General features: G+C 40.4%; 1 protein-coding gene across 1 annotated transcript in view; it reads right to left on the reverse strand.

Moving 5' to 3' along the window:
• Positions 1-17183, reverse strand: part of RRM2B (ribonucleotide reductase regulatory TP53 inducible subunit M2B) — a 35132-nt gene extending 17949 nt beyond the window's left edge. The window contains exons 1-5 of the mRNA XM_019467958.2: positions 17020-17183; positions 8143-8298; positions 3687-3803; positions 2429-2562; positions 1449-1543 (exon numbers count right to left, since the gene is read on the reverse strand). Of these exons, the coding sequence (XP_019323503.1) occupies positions 1449-1543; positions 2429-2562; positions 3687-3803; positions 8143-8298; positions 17020-17067 (550 nt within the window). The 5' untranslated portion in view covers positions 17068-17183. The remainder of the gene's footprint in view (positions 1-1448; positions 1544-2428; positions 2563-3686; positions 3804-8142; positions 8299-17019) is intronic.
• Positions 17184-20120: the final 2937 nt, after the last annotated feature.

A 20120-nucleotide genomic window follows, 5' to 3' on the forward strand; every position in this document is an offset into this window, starting at 1 on the left:
CATTCTTGAAATGAACTGAAGGCAATGCAGACATCTGTTTCTTCCCTGATATGAAACAGGCTTGCCCCATACCCTTCTCTACATTGCTGGTTCTCAACATGTGGTCTAGAGGGTCCCTGGAAATCCACACACTGAGGAGGTCTGGGGTCAAAACTATTTTCATAACAATGCTAAGGCACTATTTATTTATTTTTTACTACCATTCTCTCATGAGCATACATTGGTGTTCATCCACAATAATCTAAGAAGCCTGGTAAAGTAGTGCTCCCTTTTCTAATTACCCATCTGAATAAGATTAGATTTTCTTCATAACTATACAATAAACTACAAAAATATTCTACAACAAATTGAATGTAGCAGCAGATATAATCCAGTTGTCTTCTATTAAATCAGACATATAAAAGGTTGCAAAAATTTGGGGGGTATGAAATAGTGTTTTTTCATATATATGTGCTATTTATAATAAAATATAATGAGGTATTACTGTTATTTTATTTATAATAAAATATAATGGGTTATTACTGCTATTTTAAAATGATTTAATAACCCAAATTTCAATGATGTAAGTTTGTTTTAATTTCTAATATGGAAGTATCAACAAACCGCACAAACAGATGAGTCCTCAATATTTTTTAAAAGCATAGGGGTGCCTGGGTGGCTCAGTCGGTTAAGCGTCCGACTTCAGCTCAGGTCATGATCTCGCTGTCTGGGAGTTCGAGCCCCGCGTCTGGCTCTGTGCTGACTGCTCAGAGCCTGGAGCCTGTTTCAGATTCTGTGTCTCCCTCTCTGACCCTCCCCCATTCATGCTCTGTCTCTCCCTATCTCAAAAATAAATAAACGTTAAAAAAAATTTAAAAAAAATATTTTTTAAAAGCATAAAGAAATCCTGAGACCAAAAATTTTGAGACTTGCTTCCCTATATAATGAATACAACCAGAAAGTAAAGACCACCAATTATTAAATAGATGAGAATGAGAAAGGTACTTAGAGATATTCAAATAAAGTATCTGAATATTTTAATTAAATTTAATAAATATTTATTGAGCAACTACTATGTATAGTTTTTCAGAAACTACACACTTGTTCCCTGAAAAAAATGTGAGTTTGACTTGCTTTAAATTTCTAAAATCAACATTCATGAAAGCAGAGACAAACTGTGCTTGCTATAATATTCTTATTAGATTCTATGTGACTTTTATTTACCTGTAATTATGTACTAGTATCTTAACCTTTCAACTTACAACTTATTAAACAAAATAGATAACAGCTTTAGATTATTTTATCACTGGTTCCTAAGAATTAGGAATGATTCCACGAAAGGTGCTTATGGTGACATTTGTATTCCTTTTCCATTCTGTGACTTTGATTAGTACCTGATAGTCATACCACATAGAAAGTGTTATATCAACTGAGCCAAATTTGATGAGTTTTAAATTAAAGCTACTTACCAAAAGTCGATTTTCTATCTGCTATCCATCGTAGGGCCCAATCTGCTTTTTTCTTAACATATGGCATTGTTTCAATTGCATTAAATAAAAATTCCCTGTAAAAACAAAAGAATTAAGAAATTTGTTTTTCTTAATCAGAATAATTTTCATAGTTTAATCATCAATAATAATTGCAACTCGGGGCACCTGGGTGGTTCAGTCAGTTGAGCAACCAACTCTTGACTTCAGCTCAGGTCATGATCCCAGGGTCAAGGGATTAAGCCTTAAAACGAAACTAAAATTCAAATTAGTGGTTTGGATCTGTGCTGATACAAAATTGGCTAAAGTCAATATTCAACTTGTAAAAAGATTATGCTAATAAACAATTTTTTAAATATAATACTCAAAGATGAACTGGTTTTCTACCGGCTTTTTTTTTTTAATGTCTACTTATTTTTGAGATAGAGAGTGTCACCAGGGGAGGGGCAGAGAGAGAGGGGGACAGAGGATCCAAAGCAGGCTCTGCACTGACAGCAGCAAACCAGACATGGGGCTCAAACTCATGAATTGTGAGATCAACTGACTATGCCACCCAGGCGCCCCTATACAAGTTTTTTTTTTTTTTTTTTTTTAACTCAACACATTATTAAACGATAGAAAACATTTGAATAATCTTTCCCTAACATTTAGTTTTGGAGTAAATTCTGCCTTTTTTTTTTTTTTTTTTTTTTTGAGAGAGGGAGAGAGAGCAAGAGTGCTCATGCAAACAGAGGAGATGGGCAGAAGGAGAGAGAGACAGACAGACAGACAGAGAATCCCAAGCAGGCCCTATGCTCAGTGCAGAGCCTGACAGGGGGCTAGATCCCAGGACTCTGAGATCATGACCTGAGCCAAAATCAAGAGTCAGAAGCTCAACCGAATGAGCCACCTGGATGCCCCAATTCTGCTCTTAACATAAGCAATAGCATAAACCTTTATAAATAAAATCCCAGTGGTAATACCTTTTCTTGGGATCTCTGATGTACGTGTCTATTAGCAAACTGTACATCTCTGAGTGAACATTCTCGATGAGAATTTGAAAGCCATAGAAACAGCGAGCCTCTGGAACCTGAACCTCCTGACTAAAGCGCTCCACCTATGAAAACAAGGGAAACATATATATCCAATTCTGTGGGCTCTCATTAAACATTGCAAATCAGAATCTGGACATCATAATTATCACTTAAGAATTATGTCATGCCATGAACAGGTTAGACAGAACTTATAGATTATTTTAAGCAGTATTGTTTATCTATCAACCGTCCACAATAAATTAGTTGCATAATGTATTTTTTCAAATTATTTTATGCATATATACAAATGATTCAGACCTATATCTTTTATTATCTATTTTGCTCACTTAATACTATGCACAATTTGCCAAAGCATTAAATATTCTAAAATATTTTTTTAATATGAAATTTATTGTCAAATTGGTTTCCATACAACACCCAGTGCTCATCCCAACAGGTGCCCTCCTCAATGCCCATCACCCACTTTTCCCTCCCTCCCACCCCCCATCAACCCTCAGTTTATTCCCAGTTTTTAAGAGTCTCTTATGGTTTGCCTCCCTCCCTCTCTTTTTTTTTTTCCTTCCCCTCCCCCATGGTCTTCTGTTAAGTTTCTCAGGATCCAGTTGCATCATGTATTCTTAAGCAATTAAATGAATTGATCTATTAAGTAGAGATACTCCCTATAGCCAAGTACATTGTAGAACATCAAAAGTAAATACTTTGCTTTGTAAAACTGACCTTAAGTCTTTTTGTTTTCACCAACAGCAGATAGATTGAACAAAACCCCTTCTAATTCATGATGAAAGTTTGTATCTTTCTAATTCTCTTTAACAAGAAAGCATGCCTCCTGGCCAACCAGAATACAAGTTTAAACAAGGGGAACCAGAATGTAGAGCTCAATTACACAGTTCTAGAAAGGTTATTAAGGTGCAGGCTATTAAGGTTACTATCTAAGGGTAAAAATCAAACTCATGTCTATGCATTGTAAGTAGTTTTGATTGGCACAATATGCTTGATTTCATGATATTTTGCTGGTCAAATGGGAGAAATGTATCCTTTTCTCTGACACTTCATCAGAAAAACATTTCTGAGAGTTAAGCTACATCTACTTAATTTCCTAGACATTATTTTTCAGGCTCAGACTGTTTTACCACCATTATCATGATTTAGCTTCTGAATGGAAGCAGAAATAAAACAAAAACCTTACCAAATTTTCATTCACAATGCCATCACTGGCCGCAAAAAAGGCTAATATGTGAGAGATAAAATACTTTTCATCAGATTTAAGCTTGTTCCAGTGAGGGAGATCCTTTGATAAGTCAACCTGGAAATAAAAAAGATTTTCAAGAATTTTAACTTGGTGTTTAATTCTTCTCAAAGTGTTTAGAAAACTAACTTTCATCTCAAAGTTCGGGAGAGACATCTCAGTAGCAATAAAATTTGAAAAAGGAAAACAATGTTAACATAACTGCTATAGACTGAATGTTTGCGTTCCCCCACCAAATTCATATATTTGAAACTAATGCCCAGTGTGATGGTATTTGGAGGTGAAGTCTTGGGCGGTGGTTAGGTCATGAGTGGGGAGCTCTCATGAATGGGATTAGTGCCCTTATAAAAAAACTCCCCAGAGAGCTTCCGCACCTCCTCTGCTATGTGAAACACAGAAAGTAAACAGTTATCTCTGAACCAGGGACTGAGACCTCACCAGGTACCAAATCTTCCAGAGACTTGATCTTGGAATTCCCAGCCTCCAGAACTGTGAGAAACAAAATTCTGTTGTTTGTAAGCCATCCAGTCTAATGTATTATTATAGCAACCCAAACCAACGAGACTATTACAAAGGAACACAATAAAAGCATTATGAAGGACTCTATATTCTGACTTAGAAACTGGCCAGGATATTCTTTCAAAGTATTAAAATTAGCATAACTATCGTCACCACAAAAAAGAAACGGTAATTATTGCACAGGATGCAGGTGTTAGCTAACATATTTTGCAATATATGTGTATCAAATCAGTATGTTGTACACCTTAAACTTACACAATATTTTAGGTCAATTATATCTCAATAAATCTAGGGACAAAAACAATCTAGTGGCTCTAGAAAAAATGAAGGAAGGGCCAAAGGGGGGAAAGAGATTAAAAACTGATCAAGAAGGAACTGAGGCAGGGACATCTGGGTGGCTCAGTTGGTTAAGCGTCCAACTTCAGCTCAGGTCATGATCTCGCGGTTCATGAGTTTGAGCCCCATGATGGGCTCTGTGCTGGCAGCTCAGAGCCTGGAGCCTGCTTCGGATTCTGTCTCCTTTTCTCTTTCCCCTTCCCCTGCTTGCTCTCTGTCTCTCTCTCGAAAATAAACAAACATTTAAAAATTCAAAAAAAAAAAAAAAAAAAAAAAGGAACTGAGGCAGAATAAACTAATGACTTTCAGCTGCCATTGCTTTAACATGGTATATAATACTTACTGTAGTGTTAGATTAACTACCTCGTAAACAATAGTAGCTGCTACTTTACTGGCAGCTAATCTACTTTTATACCCAGAAAGTAATGCCAGGCATGTAACGACCCAGGTTTTAAAGTTATTTACAGGTATGGCTTCCTCTGGGAATAGAAATATTTCTGAAAATGCTTATTAGAACTAGTCCTTGCAGTTAATAGAGGAAGGTACTCTAGAGTTTGATGGACTCTATAATGTAAAATAGGATTTAAATGTATCTTGTAGATATTATTTTGTCTTAGGAAGATCTCTGAAGTATTTTTCACAATAACTTCATAAACATTTGAAATATATAACTGTCCTTTGTCCTCCTTTTATTTATTCTTACAAAGCCCTAATCTCTTTCACCATTCCAAAAAGGATTAATGTTTCATGATTTGTGTTCTTTTTTGAAATCTTTTTCCTGTTACTTTATTCTTTAAATGTTTACTTAGCACCTACAACATGCCAGACACTGTAAAAAGTGTTAGAGATACAATGCTTTTGTGTGTGTGTGTGTATGTGTGTGTGGTGGGGGGGGGGGGGGATATGTTGTATATATCTTTTAAAACATGCAAGCTAATAACCAGATCCTATTCTCTTAAGAGTTCAACTCAGGATTAACTTAAGGGTACCTTCTTAGTTTTTGTGTATTCTACTCCTGATATTAAATTTTAATACTATAATATGCTCACTCTTAAACATTAAACTTACCCCTTCAAACGCTCAACTTCAAATAGTCTTATAAATTTCACTTATTCTCAATTTCACTATCTAAATACTGATCCTAAACTACTCGTTATTAGAACTGCCTGGTAGCTTTAAAAGAAAAATCCAAAACCCTAGACCTTTTACTTCTGAATCAAGATTTCTGATGATCAAAAATATTTAGGAATAATCCTAAACTACAGATAACACAATGACTAAATTGGAACTAACATAATATGTTTGAAGGAAAAATATGTGGAACTAAATGTGTCTTACTTCCTTTTAAAAAGGGTATTTAGGGGCACCTGGGTGGCTCAGTCAGTTCAGTGTCTGACTTCAACCCAGGTCATGATCTTACAATTCATGAGTTCGAGCCCCACGTCAAGCTCTGTGCTGACAGCTCAGAGCCTGGAGCCTGTTTCAGATTCTGTGTCTCCTTCTGTCTCTGCCCCTGCCCCACTCATGCTCTCTTTCTCTCTCAAAAATGAAAATAAACTTAAAAAAAAATTTTAATGGGTATTTAAATCTTCCTATAAACTTCCTATAAAATATGTACCAACCTATGTATTTTAATTTTTTAAATTAGTATTTCTTAGTCATAATACAACATGTATTATATTTGCTAAAAGATGCAAGTAATTTTCAAATGAATTCTGAGAAACCCAAGTATCACAAGTAGCTTTTTAACATGACGAGTGAAAAAGCCACCTGTGTACTCCATTTGTTCAGTTAACCATATCTAACAAAACACCTCCTAAAAACGACAGTTAGAAACAATCAGACGTGCCAAGCAGTATGACCCAATTTGAAAATACTGGGGTTTTATTTTGTTTCAGATTTTTGCTCTGTATGTTAATTATAATATAACAAAGATATTAACAATATAACACAGATGGATAAGTGGGTAAAATTAGTGTAATAGAAGCTTCAACAATTCATGCCTTCTGATTTTCCAATGAGGACTGTGAGAAGTTAACCAATGTTCCCGGTTCCACAGCTAATAAGTGGTAGAGTCAGGATTGGTACCTAAGCAGTTTGGCTCCAGAGCCTGCATTCTTTCTTTTTTTTTCTTTCTCTTTTCTTTCTTTCTTTCTTTCTTTCTTTCTTTCTTTCTTTCTTTCTTTCTTTCTTTCTTTCTTTCTTTCTTTCGAGAGAGCGAGCAAGTGAGTGAAGGGCAAAGAGAGAATCCATGGGGGCCAGAGAGAGAGAGAGAGGGAAAGAGTGACCCACCCAAAGCAGGGCTCAAGCTCACCGGATGTGGGACTCAAACCCACAAACCATGAGATCATGACCTGAGCTGAAGTCAGACGTTTAACCAACTGAGCCATCTGGGCGCCCCCAGGGCCTCGATTCTTAACAGTGCATGTTTACATGTGTGAAATCAATCTTCTGAAAAATAGACAAATGGATATATTTAGATAGATTTGGATCTATTTATATAGATAAATACACACGTACACACAGAGCAAGTATGCAAGTATCATCCATTATATTCAGAGAGGAACATAATGACTATTTGTGTGTTCAAACTATGGAGCAACCACTTACATGACCACCTGTCCTTACCAAACCAGCAAGGATTCTAATTTATTGTTTTCAACTCTTTTTCAGACGGAAAATGCCCCTAACATACAGCATTCTACAGCCACCCTGTCTGTTGGAGCAGCAGCGCCAGGTTTGATGTGGCTGAAGGAGGGGCCAGACTGGGAGGAGCTCCAGCTGACAGCTCAGAAGGGAGAGCGCTGCCTTAGTGGTCAGATTCCCTAGCACAGCTCTTTCTGCACAATCAGGTAAGTCTCTTAATGGAAAGCAGGGTCTCTAAGGCTTTCACTGCCATTTTTTGGCTGTGGTGAATTTGTTTTATTCTGCTGGCCAGAAATAAAGACTAGTTTTATTTGGTCATAGCAAATCAAAAGTCTCTTTAAAAATAGAAAATGTTTAGGGCACCTGGGTGGCTTAGTCCGTTAAGCATCTGACTCTTGATTTTGGCTCCTGTCATGATCCCAGGGTCGTGGGATAGAGCCTCAGGTTGGGCTCTGTGCTGGGCGTGGAGCCTGCTTAAAATTCTCTCTCTCTCTCTCTCTCTCTCTCTCTCTCTCTGTGTGTGTGTGTGTGTGTGTGTGTGTGTGTGTGTGTGTGTGTCTTTCTCCTCTCCCCCCCCCCCGATGTTCTCTCTCAAATAAAAATAAAATAATTAATTAAAAAAATAGAAAATGTTCTAAAATATATTGAAAGTAAAAGCCTGGGAGACTGAGGCCACTTTTGCAGCAGGAAACATGTTTACAGGCATAGACGGCAGTCTAAACATAAAACATTGGAGAACACTGTTATTTAGTTTCAGCAATTTCAAACATTATCTTAAACAACTGATCTTATCCAACATATCTTACAATATAAGTTAACATTTTTCAACGTCCTATGACAGAAGATATGAACACTGCACTAGAATATGACTGCTGTCAAAGGTAATGCCACTTACCTCTTCTGCTGTCCAGAAGGATGCCTGTGCCTTTTTATACATTTTCCAAATGTCAGGGTACTGGATTGGAAAGATGACAAATCGGCGAGAACTCTTTCGTAGGAGTGGCTCTTCATTTGATTTCACTTCATTTTCATTGGAATCTGAAGACAACCTCTTTGGAAAATAAAATACACACATTCTGTGTAGACATTACCTCTTTATACATATCTAAACACCAGTCTGGGGGAATTAAACAGACAGCACAGGTTGAGGAGTCCGTCTGCCTGGGCTGAATCCTTGCTGTTATCTGGTACCTGGTTAATAGTGTTTGGTTAGTTCTGTGACCATCGAAAGTTGCTTAACTTCTCTGAGCCCTGGTTTTTTCCTTATCAGTAAAATAACACTTAACTCGCAGGTTAATCTTAATGGTTAAAAGTGCTTTAAACCAACCCTGGTGCATAAGGAGCACTCAGCAAAATTGTCATTATTGCTACTTTAAGGATAAGCACAAAACTAGATCCCTAAGTGTCATGGTGGGCAAATCTCTAAGTCTGTGCACAAAATGTCCCTTCAGTGCCTTTCTCAGAGATAGGATGCTGGCATGAATAGGCTACTATCATAAGCTACTTTCTTATTTTAATGTGTTTTTTTTTCCTAATCTGAACTGAAATATTAGAATACTTAACTGAAAACTCCTTACCAGCAATTTATCAACCTTTGTTCATCTGAACCTTCCCATTTACCAATTGGTTATTACTATTTGCTTGTTAACGTTACCACAGATGGTCTTACTGTGGGCTGGCTCAAAGCGTTGTAGAATTGAGTAAGAAGCACACACCTATATACATACAACTTGGAAATGATGGCATTCCGAGGGGACAGTGCCAGGTTTTTGTTTTTGTTTGTTTTTGTTTTTTTAACAGTCAGCAAGAGTATCAGAAGAGTTGTGCCTTGCATGAGAATGAATATATACAAAGTACATACAAATGGGCTAAAAAATAGATAAATCAAGATTATTGGGATAAATTTCTATTCCAGACTCCTAATTCAAACTGTCTCTTTTTCTCCAGTGCCAGGCCCATCATGTTCCTTCATCCTTTTCATTGCTTCCACCAACCACAACTCTCCGAAGCAAGTGTACTCTCACAGATGAAACTAAAGCAAAGCAAGATGAGAAAAAGGCTCAAAATTGAAGCCTGAGGCTATCCCAATACAGGTAGGGCTTATACACTGCACACATACTGCCACTATAGTGTATATAGACTCATATTTTGTGTTTTTTTTTTTGTTTTTTATGCTCTTATTTTTTAGACTGTCTTATTTCATAACTACTTATTTGAAGGTGTAGGCTTCCCCAGATAAAGCACTTGAGCCCTGGGGAGTAGAAAGCAGTTTTTATTTATTGTGGTGTTCCCAGAGTACTGTGTCAAGCATAACATCAATACACATTAGCTAAGTAAGTGAAGGGGCTGCTAATTTCTCTTTATCCTGTACTCAAATCACTGGATACCTTTAGAATTTAATTTAACATAAGACCACAAGACATCAGTGAGATACCCTAACAACCACTCAAACCAAGCCTTTTCTGAGTACTCCCACATTTCCTTCCCCTCAGGCCCCTAAAGGGGGGATTTGGTCCCCCACACGGCACATAGTTCACTGTAATTTAATTCCTTATTATTCGTCTGTAGTCTTCTCTAGACTAGACTTCTCGAGAGTAAAAACTAACTTTACTCTTGTGGAATCCCTAGAACCTAGCACAGTACCTGGGGTTTAGTTGATATTCATTCCCCAAATATTCAAGCAAATTTTTAAAATGGAAGTCATTTTTTGTTTGTGTCGCTTTTATATATTTTGTCACTGGGGTACAGGTATATATTTGGAGCTGGAATTCTTTACCTTCAGTGTATTTGCTATGTGAACCATCATAAACAGTAACCATTTAGCAGCTAAGCACTCTGGCCCTGAAAGTTTTTAAATGCTGATTAATTGATCAATGTCAGAATCTTTGAAAACGGCATAAGACTAGCACCTTTAAATTGGAATGAAAGTCACTTTTGAACATATATTCTTCCTGTTCCGTTCTGATAATTTGTGAATTGTTAAGAGAAGTAGTTGGATTAGGAAGGCATTATGAAAGAGTTTGCAGTATGAAGAGAGGAGGATTTAATCAACATAAACCTCTGAATTGGACTAGAAATGACACATTACTTATTTCCATGATCCTTAAAAAAACCCACACACACTTTAATACAATGTCAGGAGGGGCATACATCCCAGAGGTCTAGGTTTTCTAGAATATCCTCTATGGACCTAAGAATTTTACAAGAGAAAGCAATGTGAAAAAAAGTCATGATGGCATGTACTTTCTAAATCTAGACCTTACCGTATGTGTGGGACAATAGAAGGAGAAGAAACCAGAAAAAAAATAAAAAGCAGAAAACACTTCCCGATGACTTTCTAAATACGTTCTAAAGAACTCTGGGTCCCTCTAATGTCACAAATGCTAGATTAAAATTTCATTATGAAATATTTTTTACTACAATTTTAACAGGTTAAAACACAACAGATGTTCTGTATATACAGAAAGAATGCCACGAAATCATGCACTTGTGTTTCCAGGTTGTCATTTTTCTTTCCTTTTTTGGGCGGGGAGGGGGAGAGACCTCAGATAAAAGTTTCTCTAGCCATCTCTGCTTAACTAAAGAACACACGAGATTAAGAGACGGGCAGTTTAAAAAAACAACAAAAACAAACAAACAGAATCTGTAATCATTTGTATTTTGTTTTACAAAAATCATTTGTATTTGTGATTTAGAGTGAATCTAGATTTTTTTCAAAACCAAATAAAAAGGATAAAACAATAGTACAATAATAATAATAAAACAGTAGAAGCCCTTTTATGCAAAGTGATCCAAACTGGCAGTTAGAAATTGGCTAAAGGAAGGAACCATAAGAAAATGATATATGCCTTAAAGTATTTAACTTAAAACATGTAATTTACATTTACTTACTCATTTTCTGCTATAAAGTCAAAGCTTTTTGTTGTTGTCAATTTGGCTCACTGATTGGACTCCCAAGTCTTTCTGACATAAACATGATATAACACATCATTTACACTTTCTAGTTTTAACATACTTAAGGTGGAACACTGAGTGCAGAGTCCTTATCTCTTGTAGGATTCCCTCCCAATCTTTTTATACTTGTCTTGCTTACATCTCTTCTACAGAATTTGTTTTTAATGAGTCATCTTCACTGAGTTCTCCATAGCTTCCAATTTAAGTTTTCACAGAAACAACTTCCTTCTCATTCTCATAGTTTACACATTTAATTAAATTATAATAATTACAATGCAAATACAATAGGTATTATAAATGAGATTGGAAACAAGACAACTGATTTGGTAAGGTATAACTCAACCAGTGGGAACAGAAGTATGTGGGTGCATCAGAGAAGAATCTACTACTCTTACATTTTAAAGCCAGTGGCTATCCACTTATTTTATAGGGTTGGTAAATCCACAAGACTGACTAGTAGTAAATTGATTAAGAAAACTTTGATAAGGGGCCCCTGGGTGGCTCAGTTGGTTGAGCATCCGACTTCGGCTCGGGTCATGATCTCACGTGTGGTTTGTGAGTTTGAGCCCTGCATTGGGCTTTCTGCTGTCAACACAGAGCCTGCTTCAGATCCTCTGTCTCCCTCTCTCTCTGCCCCTCTCCTGCTCGCCTGTGATCTCTCTCTAAAATAAATAAAAACTTAAAAAAAAACACACAACTTGTGATAAATATGCAAAGAAATTGTTTGCTAAGTTTGATATAAATCTTCACTTACCATCTGTACCCCAATTCAAAATGATGGGTTCATCAAAACAGCCTCACTATTCTATTAACTGATTTTATAAGTAATGTTCTATACATTAACTTAAGTAAAATTATACTAATAAAACAAAGGTGGATTTTATCTATTAGTGTTGGGCTTACAATTTTGTTTGGAAAATACGGTCAGGTATTAAAGCCATGGGAAGAGGGCTGTCAGTGTAAATATATATGAATTTTGCCACAGTGGTTTTTCTATAGTCATTTTGATACAACTGTTTTGACACTTTCTTTTTTACCTCAAAGTCATCATTCTGCTGAAATGAAACAAGCAAAAAATTTTAACTTTTCACTTTTAAGATATATACTTTGTCTCTAAGCTTTATCTGAAGTTAAGGTAGGTATGTATTTTGCATGTTAAATGGCTATTAAGATGCTGGTTTTCAAAAAATGTTGAAAGTGTTCTGTTTTGATATATAACACTTTAGCATCTGGCCTCTATCACATAGACTATTAGGAGACTTAGAAAGTTTCTAAATCCTTTTTTTTTTTTTTTTTTAATGTTTACTTATTGTTGGGGTGGGGAGGGGCAGAGAAAGAGGAAGACACAGAATCTGAAGCAGGCTCCAGGCTCTGAGCTGTTAGCACAGAGCCTGACGTGGGGCTTGAACTCAAGAACCGTGAGATCATGACCTGAGCCAAAGTCAGACACTCAACTGACTAAGCCACCCAGGTGCCCCAAGACTTAGAAAGTTTTTAATTAGACAAGAGACATAATCAGATCCGCCTTTTAAGATCACTTTTCCAGAAATGTGATCATATTAGAAGAGAAATTGCAGGTGGAGAGAACAATTTAAAGATTATTACCCTACCCATATCCTGCCTGAACTAGGGTACCAGCAGTAGAAACACAAAAGAAGACTGCTTTAAGAGACAGTCAGTGGGAATGCAAGCTGGTGTAGCCACTCTGGAAAACAGTATGGAGGTTCCTCAAAAAACTAAAAATAGAACTACCCTAGGACCCAGCCATTGCACTACCAGGCATTTATCCAAGGGATACAGGTGTGCTGTTTCGAAGGGACACGTGCACCCCCATGTTTATAGCAGCACTATCGGCAATAGCCAAAGGATGGAAAGAGCCCAAATGTCCATCGATGGATGAATGGATAAAGAAGGTGTGGTATATACATACAATGGAGTATTACTCGGCAATCAAAAAGAATGAAATCTTGCCATTTGCAACTACGTGGATGGAACTGGAGGGTATTATGCTAAGTGAAATTAGTCAGAGAAAGACAAAAATCCTAAGACTTCACTCATATGAGGACTTTAAGAGACAAAACAGATGAACATAAGGGAAGGGAAACAAAAATAATATAAAAACAGGGAGGGGGGACAAAACAGAAGAGACTCACAAATATGGAGAACAAACTGAGGGTTACTGGAGGGGTTGTGGGAGGGGGGATGGGCTAAATGGGTAAGGGGCCCTAAGGAATCTACTCCTGAAATCATTGTTGCACTATATGCTAATTTGGATGTAATTTTAAAAAATAAAAAATTAAATTAAAAACCAAACAAACAAAAGAGACAGTCAGAAGTAGAATTAATCATTCTTGTTAAAATTTTGGATTTTAGGTAACAGGATAAGGAAGAGTTGAAGATGCCCTTGATGGGTCCAGCAACTGGATGATCATAACAAGAAATGAGAGAGAAAGTGTTCAGCATCTGGAGAATAACTGAATAAATCAGACAAAAACACTTGCTTCTCACATTAGATTTTTTTTTTAAATTTTTTTAACGTTTTATTTATTTTTGAGACAGGGAGAGACAGAGCATGAACAGGGGAGGGTCAGAGAGAGGGAGACACAGAATCCGAAACAGGCTCCAGGCTCCGAGCTGTCAGCACAGAGCCCGACGCGGGGCTCGAACTCACGGACCACGAGATCATGACCTGAGCCGAAGTCGGCCGCTTAACCGACTGAGCCACCCAGGCGCCCCATCACATTAGATGTTTAACAAAAGCTTAATTTGAATGAACTCCTCCACAGACCCGAGCCATAACAACAATAAAGAGTTACAAACACAGTAGTTTTTAAAAGGTCAACTTGGTCAATAAAAAACATAATTTGTTCAATTTGAAGATATCCAGAAGGCAACTAAAAATATAACACTGCGGCAGAGGAGTGGTGGTGACCTATCCCATTAGTAGTCACCAAAGGGATTATCCTGGGAGAACATCTAGAGAAGCAGCATGGCTGAGGATACTGCCTAGAAAACGCAGACATTGAAAGGACAGATGGAAGAGGAGCCAGCTGGGATTAAAAGTGGCTGAGACGAATGTAGGACAATCAAAAGCAAAGACAGAAGTGATCTGATTTGGCTAAAGCCATGCTCTGTCCACAGATGAAACAGAGAACTGTAAAGGATCCACACTCTGGATATCAATCAGGTTAAGAGGTTAGGAATTAATTGTGTGGGCCAAAGATTTTCGAACATCTGGGGGACTGAGAGGTTCATATTCCAACTCTCACCACTTGCTCTCTAGCCCCCAGGGACTGGCATTCATTGTGGGGCAGTTTGAAAATCATTCCTGTGGGTGGTCATGGAGAGTTTCTGAATATAAATTAACATGAATAGGAGTGGCATGAGGAGGATTCATTGGATACCTATGTGCAGAATGAGCTGGAAAAGAAAAAAAAAAAAAAAACCCTAGATGTTGGTAGCAACTATGGTATTGATCTCAAAGGTGCAAATGGCAGCCTGAGTTAAGATGTGGTGGTTAGCATGAAAAAGCTGCTTATAAGGGCTTTGCCAGCCTAAGGGATTGGGCATTTTTGATTCGAATCGGGACCCTCTCAAGAATTTTTACTTGGGAGGAGTGACATAGAGGCACTGGTTTAGTGAAGGATTAATTTAGTAATGGTTAAAAAAAAAAAAAAAAGATTAAACAGTGGGTAAGACTGAAGGTAGACAATTTGTTGTAGCTGCACAGGTATGAAGTGATAAAACCCTGAAATAAAGTTCCACACGGGCATTCCTTGGCAACATTCTATGGTCTCATCCAGAATGGTGACCCTAGTTCCTGCCTGCCTTAGTTTCTGCTCACTTCATCACAACAGGACATGCCAGGGCAGATTCCCCAGCTAGTCCTCACCATTCACTGGTCTAGGCTGGCATGCTATCAGGCCCCTCCCTCCCAAACAGCCCCAATCCCACCACTTTCACTTGTTTGCCTTGGCCTGGAGAAGATTGAGTGAAGACAATTATTTGGATGCTGATATAGTCATATACTATTTGTATTTGCCCAGGTGTCACTTTCATTTTCATTTTTATATTCCCACCAGATCTGACAAAACAGAATACTGGCCCACAAGCAAGAACTTGGTTTTAAGCCCCGCTCCGCTATTCAGTCATATGGTCCTGGGTATGTCGTTTACCTTTTCTGGCCTAAACTTTCTTACCTTGAAAACAGTACTATCAATTGGATTAATGATAGTTCACTTTGAGAAATTGATGAAAGCCAAGGACCTCTTTCTCAGGAGATTCATATACGCACATACAAAATCTATAAACTCCAGGAGATTGATTCATAAACCCCCTGCAAGCCCATCTATGAATGCTTTAAGGCAGTGTTTCTTAAAATATGTGAACCAGAATCACCTGAAGTACTTGTTAAAAATGCAGGCCCAAATCCATCCTAAGAGATTTTGATTTACTGTGTCTGGAATGCAGTCCCTGTAGTTTATACTTTTTACAACTCCAGTTGATTCTAATGCAGGTGGCCCATGCTACACCATCATATCTAGAGAAACAAAGTGCTTAAGGCATCCCGGCATCTCAAGTTAAAAACTTTTGGACCAGATGCTCACTAGAATTCATTCCAGAGCTAAAGTTCTGCTTCTGTCTTTGTGGGCCTGTGTCATTGAGAAAGGGATAATAAACAAAAGTTAACGTCTAGGTCTTAAGTCTGAATCATTGCTGGTGCCATTAACACAAAAAGAAAACTCTGAATTGTCCTTTTGGAGTGGGGCTATTGGTACTCAATGTATTTGTTTCAAAGGGACAAGAAAGAGTTTAAGGAATATTTACAAGTTGTGAATTAGTTACTAAGTGTTTACAAAATCAAAATCAAATAAAATAAAACCCCAAATCTGGACTCTACAACTTTCTAAAGAAATGTAGGGCAAAGTATGAGTCTCTGTAAGCTGAAACTTGAAGATACCACACACAGCAACAGGTTCAAGATAAATGCAAACAGTATTTCTCTTGGACACAAATGGTTTACAAGTATTTGTAAAGTAACAGGGTACAAAAATTATAAAGCAACAATTTTAACTACCCTACAACAGTCTAATAAATTGATTTACTGTTATTATGCACTTTTATTATAGAAGCAGAAGATAAACATGTTAACTTAGGTTTTGTGAGGCACCCACAATTTCCCTGGCACTTTGCATAAAGCCTTTTACTTAATCCTCTGTGAGAGAAGTATCACTTCCACTGTATAAATGGAAAGTGACACCTCATAGAGTCACAGCTAGTTAAGTGGCCCAGTCTGAGCAAATCTGGCCTCCTAACCTGAGGTTTTTCATTGTGAGGATTTCGCGTCGCCCTTCTACCTATCATCACCACCCCATCCACCTGTGTCAATTTCTGCATGCGTCCTCCCACTCCTTTTAACCATCCCAGAGATGGGATGCATTTCTCCAGTAGATCTACCTGTCTTCGTTCCTTGCCTGGGTTTCCTTAGCCAGGGCTCCAGGCATGCAAGGATTGGGGGGAGGGGCTCCTCGGCCCGGCCTGAAACCTCAGAGCGTTGCCCTTGGCTGGCTCCGGAGCAGAGCAGCGGAGCAGAAACCCGGCTCCCTCGTCACTCCTCCCCTGGGACGGCCTCCCGGGAACTCACAACCACGAAACCAGGCTGCGGCGAGGGCTCGCGGCCGGGCCTGCACCGGATTGCCGACCACAATGGGTAAAATTTCCTACAGCTGTCCTGCACCTTGCAGGTCCCCGCTGCAATTTGCAACCTAAAGGCCAGGCGTGACTGTGGGGCGGGACAGGGAACGGCAGCAACATTTACCTCACCCAGCTCGGGCCTGGCCGCTTCCGGCCTTTCCGGGTCACCCATCGCGCAGATTCCGCCAGAGCTACGGGAGCTGAAGGAACCAAGAGCAGCGGACCACCTCCAACTCTGACAGGACCCAGGTGGCCCACTGGCCCACTGAGCCCGCCCCGCCTCCTGCTGCACAGACCCCTCCCACTCCCGTCGGCTCCGCTTTCTCGCAGGCCGATTGAACAACTCCCCCCTGCACCCGCCTGGCCCGGCCTCCCGGCCTCAGGGACCCGCCTACTCCGGCCGGCCCCGCCTCTCGCTTGCGGCCTGCGGACATCTCTCGGCCTCGACCAACCCCGCACCAACCGTTGCGCGGACCCCGCCTCCCGCCTGCCCAGTGAGGGACTCCCAGCGCCTGCCGTCCCCGCCTCCCCCGTCTCGAGGCCCCGCCCGCTCCAGGAGGCCCCGCCCACCGACCTCCCGGCTCCGCCTCCCGCCGGCCCCCAGCAGAACCAGCCCGGAACCCGCGGGCCTCGCCTACTCGCTCGCGGCGTGAGGGATTCGGCCTGCGGCTTTCGGCCCCGCCCGCCTGGCGGGGTCCGGGCTCTACTCCCTGGTCTCGGAGGTGTCCGGACGCTCCTGGTTTACCTCTCCCGGTCCGGATTCTCCAGCTAGCTCTCGCCATGCCTCAGAAACACGGTATGTCGCGCTAAGTCGGTCTGTCCTGAGAGACTGCCGGGGGGGGGGGGGGGGGCGCGGTAAGACCACTCGCTGGAGGAGATGAGGAGCAAACGCTATTCGTGTGTGAAGCGGTGTTGGGCAAAGCCACACTATTGGTTTAAAAAGAAAACCGCACCGTTAAAAAATTAATGAGGAGGAAGGGCTGTCTTGTTTCGTATTTCGGCAACCGAAAAGAAGCGGTTGAGGGAAAAGTGTGTTTGTGGATGGGGTAGGTGGGGCTTGAGAGCGAGGAGGAGGAGGAGGAGGAAAAGGACTCAATTCGGGGAGACGTTGTGGAAGCCCCGTGAAATTGTTTCAACAAACTAAGCGTTTGGAAGCGGCTGTTGGGCTCTCACCAAGGGGGCGTTATGCTGAGCGCGCTGGTGAGGCAGTCCCTTGATCTTCGGGACCTCAGCGTGAGGCGGGTACAGCCGTGCCCCTCCTCCTGCAGATGCAGCCGCGCGGCCTCCGGAGACCTCACTAGGGGTGATTGACTAGAGAGCGGCGGGCTGCCCCGCCTCCCTGAGTGATCTGTTCAAGGCTGAAAAGTTGAAGTAGTGGAGAGACGAGGTTCTCCCTCCCCGGGGCGTGGGCGGCAGGCGCTGTGCTGACAGCCACGACAGTGTGATTGGAGGACTCCTGCCCATCTCTCGGGGGTTGGGGGGGGACGAATCTGAGAACTACGACCGAAAGAAAGCATGGTTTGGTCTAGCAAATAAAGGCGAGGTGAAAAGAGATGAAGTAGCTTCAAGCTGACATGTGGAGGGAGCCTTGAACCACAAACAACATGCGCCTGTTCTGTGGATAGCCATGTGGAGTATGGTAGATGGGATAGAAGATGAAGCTTGGAAAATGCCTCACAGCTCGCCCTTTCTTTCTTTCTTTCTTTCGTTTTCTTTCTTTCATGTTCACTATTTGTTTTTGAAAGAGAGAGCATGAGCTGGGAAGGGGCAGAGAGAGGGAGACTCAGAATCTGAGGCAGGCTCCAGGCTCTGAGCTGTCAGCACAGAGCCTGATGTGGGGCTTGAACCCACAAACCGTGAGATCATGCCCTGAGCCAGAGTCAGAAGCTTAACGGACTGAGCCACCCCGGACAGCTCTTTCTAAAACCTGCCCTAGAGTCGGGGATGAGGGGTATCCTTTTTCAGGCAATTACTAGGGGTCAGGTGCTAAGGAAAATTTTTTACATATATTGACTTTAACGTTTATTTATTTTTGGGACAGAGAGAGACAGAGCATGAACAGGGGAGGGGCAGAGAGAGAGGGAGACACAGAATCAGAAGCAGGCTCCAGGCTCTGAGCCATGAGCCCAGAGCCCGACGCGGGGCTCGAACTCACGGACCGCGAGGTCGTGACCTGAGCTGAAGTCGGATGCTTAACCCACTGAGCCACCCAGGCACCCCACATATATTGACTTTAAATAATAGCTAAATTTTGTGAGGCACCCCCGAGTCTTAAGGAGCTCAGATAATTTATCATTGGCCATATGGCAAATAAATTAAGAGCAAAGATTCTGTCATTTAATTAAGGTTATCAAACAATATGTCTACTATAGGTCAGTCATAGTATTTGCTATTGAAGATACAAAAATGAATGAGCTTAGTGAAAAAGAAAGTGGATCCTGGAGCTATATCATCGTGGGCATGAGTTCTAGCTCCCCCACTTATTAGCTGTGCTACCTTGGACAAGTTACTTAGCCTCTGTGAGACTCAGTGTCCTCACCTGTAGGATAAGAGTAATAATTCCTTCCTAATAAGATTGTTGTGTGAATTTAATAACACTTCACTTGTAAAGCTCTTCATGGGGTGGGAAATTACAGTGGTAGCTTCCAAGCACACTTATGCTACTAATCAGGCCATCCTAGAGGTCATGGAACAGAAAGGTTGAGGTCAAACTGAATTGCTTGGATTACACAGTTTATTAATTTAAAACCTACATCAAGGGGAAAGAGACGAGGTAGCTAACCTATCTAAAACAGGGTATGGGGAAGGGAAGGAGTGGAAGGAAAGACCTTACCATCCAAATCTGAATGTTCCTCAGTGTTCATATATCCTGGCCTTGCTGCATCAGCTTTCCTGATGGGTGGTGAAGTTATTAAGAACAGAGTTAAGGATTAGGAAGGGATCTCAACAGACAGAAGATGAAGTCAACACATGCTCTTTTGGAAAGGTGCAGGAGCAGGTAGGCCTGCTCACAGGTGTAACTTGCCATAAATTAACCTGCTGATCAGCTGAGTTTTATCTGTGTTTCTCGGGAAGAGCCCTTGTGGGGCCAAAATGGATGTCACCAATTGGCGGCTGATTTAGGGATAAGATAGTTGTCAATCTAGAAGTGACATGATCTTTACCTTATGAATATTTAAGATCTACTTACTCCTTCCAGCCATTTCTTTAAAAAAATTTGTTTTA

This window comes from Panthera pardus, unplaced genomic scaffold (genome assembly GCF_024362965.1).
Source record: "Panthera pardus isolate Hobbes unplaced genomic scaffold, ASM2436296v1 HiC_scaffold_7, whole genome shotgun sequence".
NCBI lineage: Eukaryota > Metazoa > Chordata > Mammalia > Carnivora > Felidae > Panthera > Panthera pardus.